The sequence below is a fragment of the Sebastes fasciatus genome, chromosome 9, assembly GCF_043250625.1.
Source record: "Sebastes fasciatus isolate fSebFas1 chromosome 9, fSebFas1.pri, whole genome shotgun sequence".
Lineage (NCBI taxonomy): Eukaryota > Metazoa > Chordata > Actinopteri > Perciformes > Sebastidae > Sebastes > Sebastes fasciatus.
This window is the reverse complement of record NC_133803.1, coordinates 3,711,335-3,724,770: the sequence shown is the minus strand read 5'-3', so window position 1 is coordinate 3,724,770 and position 13,436 is coordinate 3,711,335. Positions and strand designations below refer to the sequence as shown.

The following is a 13,436-nucleotide window of genomic DNA, read 5'->3' as shown; positions in this document are numbered from 1 at the left end:
AACCGATTAGACTGTTGTCAGACTATTAAATAGGCGTTATCAGTCAATATAAGACCAATAGATGTGGGTCACTAGGGGCCTACTACACCCATTAGTAGGTTTTATCGTCTATTCACACGGTTCACCGAAAGAAGGTATAAAAGAACACAACAGCGACTTCTAGAGACCCTAGTAATTATGACAGGAGCAGAAGCAGAAGTCAGGCGCTGTAGTATAGACAATGTGAAAAGTGAAACTCCTTAAGTGGTGGAGATCGGGTACGATGGATGGGACACAAAACACAGGGTTTTCACCCAGGAGACCGGAGTTTGCATCCCGTGTGAAACCAACAACATGTAATTGTCTTTGTGTAAGTCAAAACACAATGTTTTTCCCTAAACTTAACCAAGTTTCTTTTGCCTAAACCTAAAGAAGTTGAAGTTTTGTCGCCTAAACCTAAAGAAGTTGAAGTTTTGTCGCCTAAACCTAAAGAAGTTGTAGTTTTTTCGCCTAAACCTAAAGAAGTTGTAGTTTTATTGCCTAAACCTAAAGAAGTTGTAGTTTTGTCGCCTAAACCTAAAGAAGTTGAAGTTTTGTCGCCTAAACCTAAAGAAGTTGTAGTTTTTTCGCCTAAACCTAAATAAGTTGTAGTTTTATTGCCTAAACCTAAAGAAGTTGTAGTTTTGTCGCCTAAACCTAAAGAAGTTGAAGTTTTTGTCGCCTAAACCTAAAGAAGTTGTAGTTTTTTTCACCTAAACCTAAAGTAGTTGTAGTTTTATTGCCTAAACCTAAAGAAGTTGAAGTTTTGTTGCTTAAACCTAAAGAAGCAGAAGTTTTGTTGCTTAAACCTAAAGAAGTTGAAGTTTTGTTGCCTAAACCTAAAGAAGTCTTTTTGTTTCTGTTCAAAACTTAACGTTTCATGTTTTACGTGTTAGAACGTGTTGCTTTTAAGTTTAACTTTCGTTTGTACAACGTAGTAGGCGTAGTAGGCCCCTATTGACCCACTTCGACTAATAACGCCTATTTAACGGCTTGATAACAGTCGAAACGGTCGCAATATTGCATATTTGATATGGATGGCAAAACATTGTTTTCCAAACAATTTTATATTGAGAGTACCTTGTTCAGATGTGAAGCCAGTTTTTCAGATTAAGAGGATTATTTTTTTAAATCTGATTTAATTACATATATTATGCTCTTTCATTATGTTTATCAGCACACTCACACAATCATAGGACCAGTAGTGACTCCTAGCTATATGAACTAGCCTGGGTCTTAAAAGCTGTCCTGCATTGACACACACACACACACACACACACACACACACACACACACACACACACACACACACACACACACACACACACACACACACTGACACACTGAGATATACCGCAGTCTGTCAGCCATAGGGTTTATTAGCCAGGGTCTTAAGGGCCCCTCCACATAGCAGGCGTCAGTGTCCCATCGATCTGCTAGATGCCATTCTGTGGGTGTGTGTGTGTGTGTGTGTGTGTGTGTGTGTGTGTGTGTGTGTGTGTGTGTGTGTGTGTGTGAGTGTGTGAAAGCCTCGTTTTATCTCTTGGCAGTCAATACACCATGTTTTGACATTGGTGGCTCGAGATGGAATCCTTCCTTCACACCTCTCCTTCCCCTCATCCCTCCATCATCCGTCACTGACACCACATTCAACTTTCATTCTCTGTTGTCCGTGTGAACAGTTCATTAATTATTCATTTTTAGTTGTTGCATTTCTTCCCTCCTTTCCACACTGCTTTTTGTCATTCATTCACCCCCTTCCTTTAAGGCACGGTCACATGTGGGAAATATTTGCCTACTTCTAATCTATGCGAGCGAAGGGGCAAAAAAACAACAACATTCGCTTCCGGTGGCAAAACAAATTTGCATATTCGCATTGTGTGGACGTCAACTTTGGTGAACTTTGACCGGAAAAGTCGCAGATACACTACAAAAATAACTTCATAGAAAGATTTACTTGTGAATGACTTGACAAACACTTCATAATCAGTCACAAAACATGAACAAAAAAACGTTTTAAATAAGTTTGTCTGTGGTTTTCGTTCGACCAATCAGCTGTCGGGGTGCCTCAGGGAAGAATACTTAGTCCCCTACTCTTCCTATAGAGAGCGTGTTGAACTACTCTAGAAGTACATCATTAGAGAGATGGACATTTGAACAAATTACACATATTAGCAAATGTATAAATATTAGGACTGAAGTTAACACGATAATAACGTGCTAATAATGCAAATTCATTTTAATGCCGCTAATTTCTTTATCGCAACTTGCGATATTTAACTAACCCGACGGGCCACCGATCTTTTGGAGGTCTCAGCTTTAAAGTTAGAGTGAATACTGGCATCAAATGAAACTAGAAAACCTAAGGAATCTATTGGTACCAACCGTGTCGTACTAGCTTGTCGTGAAGGAGGCAAAATAACGCCTCAAACCTGCGCTAAATTTTGGCAAGGAAAAAACGGTATGGCCATTTTCAAAGGGGTCCCTTGACCTCTGACCTCCAGATATGTGAATGTAAATGGGTTCTATGGGTACCCACGAGTCTCCCCTTTACAGACATGCCCACTTTATGATAATCACATGCAGTTTGGGGCAAGTCATAGTCAATTCAACACACTGACACACTGACAGCTGTTGTTGCCTGTTAGGTTTGATTTTGGTATGTTTGAGCATATTTTTTTATGCTAAATGCAGTACCTGTGAGGGTTTCTGGACAATATTTTTCATTGTTTTGTGTTGTTAATTGATTTTTCTAATAATAAATATATACATACATTTGTATAAAGCAGCATATTTGCCCACTCCCATGTTGATAAGAGTATTAAATACTTGACAAATCTCCCTTTAAGGTACATTTTGAACAGATAATAAAATGTGTGATTAATTCGCGATTAAATATTAAATATTTGAATCAATTGACAGCCCTAGTATAAATATAATAAGTCTTTCAAATTAAATGACAAAATACATATTTCGTCCATGCCCTTTTAGAACGATGCACTGTGTTTTCTGATCCGATGGCACCGTCGGCAGGATGACATAATTTGTCAGTGGCTTCCAACACCGTTACAAATCACTGTTGAAAAATTAATCCGTTTTATGATGCGACAATGCCGTGGTTAAGGTTCGATTTGGGGAAATATCACGGTTTGGGGTTTAAATGACTTCTTTGCTATAAGGTTAGGGAAGCTTCGTCATCATTGTCACAATAATAAACACTTGGTTAAGGTTACGGTATGATCCCGGTCATGCTTGACTCCAAATTCATGGTTTGATATCGGATTACGAACTTCACAGCGCCGTACAGAGTTTGACATTTTGATAACCTTTTGTTTAGATTAAGATGTTTGTGAGCATTTGACAGAGCCTGCCGCTGCTTGTGTGTATAGTGGGTGTTGGAGGGGTTGTCGCTGCGTCGGGCTCCTGATCTTTCAGCTGGATGCTCCGGTTCAGCCCGGAGGTCCCTTCCTCCATTTGAGCAGATGGTGGAACGCACAGCACTCAGTGACCCCCCCCTCACACACCCTGCAGGGCCTTAACATGTGTGTGTGTCTGTGTGACTTCATGTGTGTCAAAGCATGCATGTGTGTGTGTGTACTGTTCAGAAATGTTCATACACTTGATATGCTACATCACATATTTTCCATATGCCATAGGAGTCAAGATTGCATTGAATCAGCCAGATTTGTGTGCATACCAACACAATAGCTACTTGCACTTACACTCACCCATGGGTATGTGCACTCACACACACATGCTCCCTTAACAGAAATTGACAGCCTGACACACACTCGCTGATGTAAAAAAAAAAAAAGGCATCTGCAAAGAAAAGAGAATGTGAAATGATGAGGTTATAGTAAAGCACACACCTCTCTATCTATATCTCCCTCACACAGCGCAGCACAAAGCTTTCTATCCATTCTCCCGTCTCGCTCCCTCTCCCTCTCTCTTTCTCTTCGTCTCTCTCGCAGTCTGCGCCGCAAAGTTATATGAAGGGCATCAGGCAGGCCCGGCGAGCCGAGTGCAGAGTGACAGCGGCGAACGGGAGTGATGGCTCGGCCCGATAAACACCCAGCGTCAAATGAAAAGGCTCTGCGCTTGCCATCATCCCCTGTCACAATGCAATTACTGAACAGAGTGATAGCAAGATAGCAGCCCCCACCGCTAGCCACAATGATAAAAGTATTGACTGATTTGATTGAATGATTAAAATAATGCAGACATAAAAATGGGGGTGAAGATAGGGAGGGAAATGGCAGGGAGGAGAGGGAGCAATAGAGAGAGAGAGAGAGAGAGGGTGGGGCGGGCTGGGCCGGGCTGCCAAGAGTGAAGCTTTGTAGATATGGTTATGTCATTATTGTATGTGTGTGTGTGTGTGTGTTCAGATGTTTGCTTCATCTAAGGGTGCTTTTGGTTTTGTTCTTTTGTTCTGTGTTGTTTCATTCCTCTGTCTCTCTGTCTCTCAGGTTGCCATTTGTGCTGACGTGAAGGAAGTTCTGCTATCAGATGGGAACGAGAAGTCCATTCAGAGTATCCTTTCATCGTCCTCTCTCCTTCTCTTTTTGTCTATCTCTCTATCGCTGCCTCTGTTTTATCTGGCTCACATTTATTTATATATGCATTCATATGGATTTATTTATGTGAAAACGTTTGTCTTTTTTTATTGGAGTTTTGGTTATAAAATGTGTCGTTTGTGCATTCCTGTACACAAAAGTCACACATGAATCACATATAGAGACGTGCGGTTGTAACACCTTGCAATGTAGTAAATTTGCATGATATCACACACCCCCAATTTCTTTAATGCATTAACGCAACTTGCGATCTTTAGGTTGTTGCGGACAGAGTCATACTAGCTTGTTGCAAAGGAGGCTAAATAATGCTCCAAAGGGGTCCCTTGACCTCTGACCTTAAGATCAGTGAATGTAAATGGGTTCTATGGGTACCCACGAGTCTCCCCTTTACAGGCATGCCCACTTTATGATAATCACATGCAGTTTGGGGCAAGTCATAGTCGAGTCAGCACACTGACACACTGACAGCTGTTGTTGCCTGTTGGGCTGCAGTTTATCATGTTATGATTTGAGCATATTGTTTTATGCTAAATGCAGTACCTGTGAGGGTTTCTGGACAATATCTGTCATTGTTTTGTGTTGTTAATTGATTTCCAATAATAAATATACATACATTTGCATAAAGCAGCATATTTGTCCACTCCCATGTTGATAAGAGTATTAAATACTTGACAAATCTCCCTTTAAGGTACATTTTGAACAGATAAAAAAATGTGTGATTAATGACGATTAACTATGGACCACAGTGTGATTAATCGTGATAAAATATTTGAATTGATTGACAGCCCTAAAAGGATGATGATATATATATATAACACATGTGAAAACATCAATTTCATTTGTGATTTTTTTTTATGTAAGAGACAACAATCTCACATCTAATATCGCATGTGTAACAGATTTTAACATCTGATAAATTGAAATAAATAAGTGATTTTTTTGTTTAACATGTGAAATAAATCACAGATTCAGGTACACAGGGTTTTCCGACACATCCCGTGAAATATAACATGTTTGCATGTGCAGTATAAGATTTCACATGTGAAAACGTGAATTACACATGTGCTTTTTGAGTCGGTAGAAGATACTCAGATGCCACAAACTACCAGTTCCATTATAACCTTCAGGAAGGTAGGATTTATTGCAGGACTATTGTGTTAGACAGCATTATAGATTTTAGCTAGGTGGACCTAATGAACTGGATACTGAGTGTATATACACACCAATGAAGTAATTGCAACCCCTTATGTGGTAATAGTAGCGCTTAATCAGTCATAAATCATTATGCCAGCTGTTAATCTAAGCCCTTATTATTGCTTATCAATTCTACTAGTATTTTAATCTCTTCCACGCCTGATCAAGATTAATTTCTTATGCCATCTATTATTTCCAGTGGCCCTGCTGTAGCTGTACAGTGTCTCTTTTTTGGCAGTATCATAAACAACAAGTATAGGGAGTGTGATGTAACCTTGGAGCTCCAGCCTTGAAATCAGAGATTGGCTGCTTGGAGTGAAGGAAGAATAGCCATCCACCTCTTTTTATCTTTAGGCAAAAGCAGCAGATGGGGCACCCACAGTGACAAATACCCAGCACCAGCCGCTCAACGTGGCATCTACCAATCCGAGCTGCCCACAATGCCATGTTAAGAGCACAGTAATTGCCATCCTGTCAGATTTTGTTTGAGACTTCATCTAATGCCTAAAGCTAGGGTTAGGGCTTGATGAGTGTTTTAGAAACAGGAACAATCAAGATTTGTTTAAAGTGTTTTTGTGTGGTTAAGGTTCAGGCCTATAATTAAGTTTTTTGGGGCGAATCTTTAGGTGAGTTTTTTTTCGGCCAACATTTGTTCTTTGAATGGGTTATTGATCAACTCTGTCAGCTTGCAAAACCATCTTGCTCTTCTTTTCACACTTCTCCCTGTCTCATCTCCCTCATAGCCTCTTGTTTTCCCCTCTCTTTTCTTCCCATCGTCTTTCATCATTCTTGTTTTTTTTTCTCTCCCATCCTCCCAGATCTTGCTTTATTCACTCAACAACTTAACAGACAAGGAAAAAAAAAAAAGCTCTGCCACGGTTGTTTCATAAAAGCAGGAAATATAAATACATTTCTTCCCCCATTGACTGGCACTTCCATATTTAGCTTACAATATCTCCGTCTCATCCGGCTACAATGCTCCTTTACTGATCACAATAAGACCAAACAATTACATTATGGAGCCTGTAAAACACACACACTTGGGCACACAGACAATACACCATTGACCGGGTGCTTTGTTTCACAGAACAAACGCATAGAGGGGAATTGTAAGTGAAATCATAGCGAGAATGGATCGAACACACACAGAAAGAGAGAGAGGGAGGGAGGGTGGAGAAAGACAAACAATAATTTGTTCCAGGCTCAGCCAAATTGTCCCATTCTCACACTGCAGACACTGTGTGGCATTTCCTCCCGCTTGAGATAGCCGTTGGTCTTAGCTTCGTGCTAACGGCTACTGTTTGTGCCCTTATTGTGCGGCCGGGCTTACAATGGAAAGAGATAGCGGGTTGTGATATGGCTCATTTTTTACACAGATGAGAAGATATGCGGGAAAATAAGTCGTGAATAGACGACATTTAGATATAGCTAGTGAATAGATTTTTTCCCTTCCTTAGAAGTTGTTGACCTCATTTCTAGTGCAGAGACACACACACACACAAACACACACCGCAGAGAGGAGGGACTCTGTTGACCTTGAATACTCATGTTGGAAATCAATTGAAATGCTCCATTAAGAATGATTGATGCATGTCGTTGGCTGCTACTTGTCGACTTCAAGTGATGGGAGCAAATATTCCTCCACTTTAATGTTCAATAGTACTCTATCTCTCTCTCTCTTTCACTTTTTTCCCTCTTTATTTCTGTGTGTGTTTGTGCACGCGCTGACCTCTCCCCTAGTGGTGTGCTGCTGATGAGATTACAGTAAGCTGCTCTGCTCTTCGCCCTGTCATCCCTATGCATAATACACTCATGCACAGGTGTCCAGCATGTGTGTTGTTGCGCCTCTATATAAATGCGTGCTAACCTATATTATTATTGTATATCCGTGTCCGGGAGGCCTCTTTGATTTTGGATCGTCTCTCTCCAGCTATCAATCCATCTATCAATTTATCATTCCTGTTCTCTCTCTCTCTCTCTCTCTCTCTCTCTCTTGCTCTCTGTCTTTGTCGATTGGATTTGTCTCAGCTCTTTGCAGGCTTTAAAGACAAGGAAATCCTAATTGAATTGCTTTGCAACTCCACAAGCCAGTGTATTACTAGACAACTTGACATCAATCGCCCTGCCTTTGTGTGTGTTCATCTGCGCGTATGTGTTTGTGGGCGATGGAGGGACGGTGTGAGTTTATGTATGTGTGGTTAAAAGCTTTCCCATTGATCCAGCTATACAGGCTGCTGGGATCTGCTTCTCCATCCCTGACGGTCATCTCTGCTCACTCATGCTGTCTCTATATGGGTGTCTACCATATGTGTTTTTTACCTAAAGAGGATCTTGATGTGACTCTTTTGCGACACAGCACTCCAAAAACCGAATATCTTTTGATGGGACAGTTTTAATCTCCTGATTAGTAGGGGAATGTAGGGTGGTAGAGGAACAATGTTCTCTCCTCCATCCTAAAATCCACATGTTTCGTAATCTCTATAAACAGATTCTGCATTCACATGTAGAATCTGTAGGCGACGGGACAAGAGTTTGGTATCGGAAGGGTTTCCGTTTGTGGTTGCAGGCTTTGGTTGAATGCAGGTAAACGGTCCGTGTGGAGAGCAGAAAAAGGCGGAACGTATTTGCCGTAGAGTGAAGGTCCCCTAATTTGCATAATGAGGCAGAAATGCATAAAGAAATGTGTAAATAAATAAATAAAGGAAGAATACAGAAATAAATAAGTTTGAGGATTTAAATAAGGGGTGAAATGCAAAGGGAAAATCATGCATAAATAACTTAATGAATAGATAAATACATACATTTAAAAATTAATTAATTAATTAATAAAAAAATGAAATATGAATAAATAAAAAAATTAAACAAGAGTAAATACATAAGGGAAATAATACAAAGATAAATAAATAAAGAAGTAAATTAAAACATTTATATCACATTTATATCACATTTTATCAAATAATTAATGGCTGCATTTATTTTTAAATATTATTTTTACTACATTTAATGACATTTATTTATTGAGTCATTTTATTCATTCATTTATTTTTGTTGCGTCCTCCCGTACGGTCTTGCGTCTTAAGTTGCTAATCAGACTGTAAACAATTAGCAGCTCATGCAAGAGGAGGTCTTGGCTACACTCATAGGCTGTATAAAATATGGACGTAGTCTCCGTGACGTCACCCACAGGTTTCTAAAGAGCCGCTGTGAAGCTTCAAGTGGGTGGTGGCTCCGGCCGTCGCCATCTTGGCAGTGATGACACAGCCTAACTCCCAGCTAATCCAAAAATGGGCAAAGAGGTGGTTCGTTGGTGGAGCTGAGGCGGGCCGGGTGACGCAGCAGAGCAGACAGCTAGCAGCTATAGCGACCTGGTACGGCACCCACCTGTCACTCAAAGAGGCCACGCCCTCAACTATGCTGAAATTTAAGCGTGAATATAATTCATAACTGGTGAGTTATATAATAATTCACCCCCCATACAGTTGTCACACACTCACACACTGCAGAATTGTATGTGAGTGAGTGTGTCACATCTTTCAAATTATTCTGATGGCAAAAATGTTTATCTGTAGAAAAAGACAATCTAGCCTCTGTGTTGATTCTGCCACTGGGTGGCTTTAATTTGAAGTCCACTAGAGGCCTAACTGCAAGGATTTAGTACATATATTTAAAAAAACATATTTTTAGCTACTGCAAACATCTTTGGCCATATGCAAATAGATATACATATAATATGAGATCTTCAAGCATTTTCCTACAGTTTTGGATGTAATGTGTGTGTCTATGAATCCTTGACCGGAGCACGTCAGATGTACGAGGGCTTGCCGAGAAAAACAGGAAAGCTGGAAAGTTTGGGTCGACGCAGGTATCTGCCAGGTGAGACCATTTTCTTTCTTTAAATGTTTTAGTTCCCCATGTTAGATACCTAAACCTAATAATCACTCTAACATCAAGTTCTGTACAGTATTTAAAGGTTCCATATCGTGCTCATTTTCAGGTTCTTACTTGTATTTTGTGTTTCTACTAGAACATGTTTACATGCTGTATTGTTAAAAAAAACGTTATTTTCCTCGTACTGTCTGTCTGAATATACCTGTATTTACCCTCTGTCTGAAACGCTCCGTTTTAGCACATTTCAATGGAATTGCAACAAAATTGCATTGCTAGGCAACAGTTTGGGTCCATGTTTACTTCCTGTCAGCTGATGTTATTTGCATACACTGCAACAGGAAATAAACTGGGACATATTTAGAATGTTAGGCTGTTAGATTTCTCCGTATATTGAGCGTTTTGATAGTTTAACAGTATTTATAAAGCACACAAAGGACTTGCTTTATAATATAAAACACATGAAAATCTCACCTTTTACAATGTGGAACCTTTAACTTAACTATTGTCTGACATTTTCACATGATAAACAGGGGCAACATACCACAGCCTGTTGTGAGCTATTGCTTTTATAAAATGGTCATCAAGACCTGCATCAGATGAACTGTGGTGCTGTGGAGGCAGTAGTTAGTGTATTTTTTGCTGCGTTCCTGCTACCTTGCATTTTCTGGGCAGCATTGTGGAACCTCCTCTTTACGTAGCGCTGCATGTCGTTTAGCAGTGGGCACTGTTCAACCCACTTCGTCATAGAAGTTTCCGTTTTGTAGCAGGTTTTAGCAGCTAACTTTGTTACATTGTATCTGCGATCTGTTCCGTGTTGGCTGAAGTGATCCGCAAACATGAGTCTAACACTGTTTTCTCAGAGGCGGAGTGCTACTGAGAATGCAAAGGTTAGACATGTCATAGCACTGGTATGTGGGCATACATCAGACCGGCAATACATCACCCAGAGTAGGTTCTCGTGACCACGCCCCCTTTTCGGAGAAAACAGTCCGGTGTCCCTCATAGACGGTAACAGAGTAACCAGAAGAAGTTGAAACATGTCTCCAAACTTCTACTTTACACAAACCAGTAATAGTAATAACGCTATGCTGAAGAGTTGCTATGTAGTTGGTTGAACCAACAATAAATCCAAAAACACTGATCTCTGATTTGTTCCCCTGCCATGTCCTAAAAAAGATATAATAGAGGGTCTTCATGGCTCCAAGCTATAGACCAGACCAGCATGGCTTTATGGCTCCAAGCTATAGACCAGACCAGCATGGCTTTATGGCTCCAAGCTATAGACCAGACCAGCATGGCGTCATCTCCGAGGCTCTGCTCCCTTTTGGGGGAAAGAAACTCGTCGTCACAGGAGAGAAAATTACTAAAAGCTGTTGTGTAGCGGGTTAACCGAGGCTTTCACACTGAGATCTGAGGCTCATACGAGACGTGAATATTCACTCAGTGTGGTAAATCACTAAATGATGCCAGTGACAGTGACTAGCATGGCTAGCTAATGTTAGCTTGAGCGTGAGGCTGCTGCAGTTATACAGTCAGACATTAACGTTATAGCAGCATCAGACTGTCGTCTCCAACTCAATCTCAGCCTATAGATCAAACAGTTGGTTAATTACATACAACACTTAGGTTAACGTATGTGTATGTGTGTGTGTGTGCTTATACATGTGCACAGAGTAATCCAAGCTAAAGGATTCCCCACACACACACACACACACACACACACACACACACACTCACACACACACACACACACCTCATATGCAAGGACGGGCTAAACGTATTTAATTGTTGTCCCTGTCTCAAAAAGGCATTTCACCATTGACTGACTGTTTTGCTCCCCTACCTCTTCCCTCTCTCTCTCTCTCTCTCTCTCTCTCTCTCTCTCTCTCTCTCTCTCTCCGTCTCTCCGTTTCTCCCTCCTGCGCATATAAACATGAGTGGAAGATGGAGTGAAAAAGTAAACGTATAATTAGGCTACATTACTTTGATTGTTTTCTTTTCAGATTATGCCTGCTGTCATGGCTGCACCGCGAGAGAGGGCGAAGGGCACAATGCGATTGGACAAGGGGAGGGGAGAGGGAGGGGCATGTTGCGGGATGGTGTGTACACATGCGTGCGTATGTGTGTGTGCGCGAGCGTCGGGACCTCCCGCCGTGAATCGAGATTGTGTTTCTAGCTGGGCCTAATGTTTTGTTTACTGAGTGTTAATAATGCCTAATTAATAATCCCCCACTCTGCCTAACAGTCTGAGAGAGGGAGAGAGAGAGGGGGGGGGGGGGGGGGGGGGGGGGGGGGGGGGGGGAATGGTGTGGAAAAAGAGATGGAGGAGCAGCGCCAGCACCACCACTCTTACACTATCCAGAACAACCAAATTATATCAAAACAAAAAGGCGTTAACCACTGGTAATGTAGTAGAAAAACTTCAATGCTGCAATGAAATACAGACAGAGTGACTACAAGCTGGCCATTGAGACCAGAGAAAACAGTAGTTCTGCAAACAACAAGATGTTGAGACAAAGTGACACTTCCTGCTCAAGAATTTGTCTCACCCTCCACCAAAATGCTAAACCAAAATGTAATATTTAATTGCGGAAAAGAAAAACATCCATTGCCGTGAAAACACCGAAATATGTCAGAGCTTCAGGGAAAAGAGAAGAAGAACACATGAAACTGAGCTCCTTCGAAATCTGCCACCTCTTTTCTTATTTCATCTCTTTTCTTTTATGATTCTCACTCTTACCAATTCACTAAAGCTACAGTTCGAAAAATGATGACCCATGCGACCACATTGGCCTTGGCCCCGCCCATACTTGCCCAGCTCCTCTGCCTCTTTCCTGTCAACACGTTTTTTTTAGACACCAGTGTCTTTTGTTGAGATCCTGAATTGTTTTTTTTGCAATATAAAGAGAAACGCTGCACACATAACTAGTGTTGGGTTCAATTTCAAGCCTGATGTGAACCGCTGGAAAATTTCGCTATTTATGACGATAGTTTGACACGAAAAATTCCACCGGCAACAGCTTTGCCACGTTCCGGCTGCGGCTCGGCCGCTGGCGCTGATCGCTGCTACAATGCTTGTGATTCCACCAGACCCGCCACAGCGCGTCAGAAGCGTCCCAGAACTGTACGCTCTTTCTCCACTGTGAATAAACGCCTAGTCTATTTCTGACAGAGCCGTGGTGCGTTAATGCTTTTTTTGTTTTGCTCCAAACTTACGCTAAATTTTAGTGAGGAAAAACTGGCATGACCATTTTCAAAGGGGTCCCTTGACCTCTGACCTCCAGATATGTGAATGTAAATGGGTTCTATGGGTACCCACGAGTCTCCCCTTTACAGACATGCCCACTTTATGATAATCACATGCAGTTTGGGGGCAAGTCATAGTCAAGTCAGCACACTGACACACTGACAGCTGTTGTTGCCTGTAGGGCTGCAGTTTGACATGTTATGATTTGAGCATATTGTTTTATGCTAAATGCAGTACCTGGGAGGGTTTCTCACAATATTTGCCATTGTTTTGTGTTGTTAATTGATTTCCAACAATAAATATGCAGTATATGTACTTTTGCATTAAGCAAGCGTATTTGCTCACTCCCATGTGGATATGAGTATTAAATATTTGACAAATCTCCCTTTAAGATACATTTTGAACAGATAAAAAAATGTGTGATTAATTTCACGATTAACTATGAACAATCGTGATTTATCGCGATTAAATATTTGAATGGATTGATAGCCCTAGTAAATACCTATAAATTATTT

The 13,436-nt window shown here is 41.0% G+C and overlaps 1 protein-coding gene across 1 annotated transcript in view; it reads left to right on the top strand.

Annotated features, from left to right (window-relative positions):
• Window positions 1-13,436, top strand: part of camkmt (calmodulin-lysine N-methyltransferase) — a 174,108-nt gene that overhangs the window by 119,801 nt on the left and 40,871 nt on the right. Inside the window, exons 6-7 of the mRNA XM_074645526.1 lie at window positions 4,485-4,548; window positions 9,593-9,659. Of these exons, the coding sequence (XP_074501627.1) occupies window positions 4,485-4,548; window positions 9,593-9,659 (131 nt within the window). The remainder of the gene's footprint in view (window positions 1-4,484; window positions 4,549-9,592; window positions 9,660-13,436) is intronic.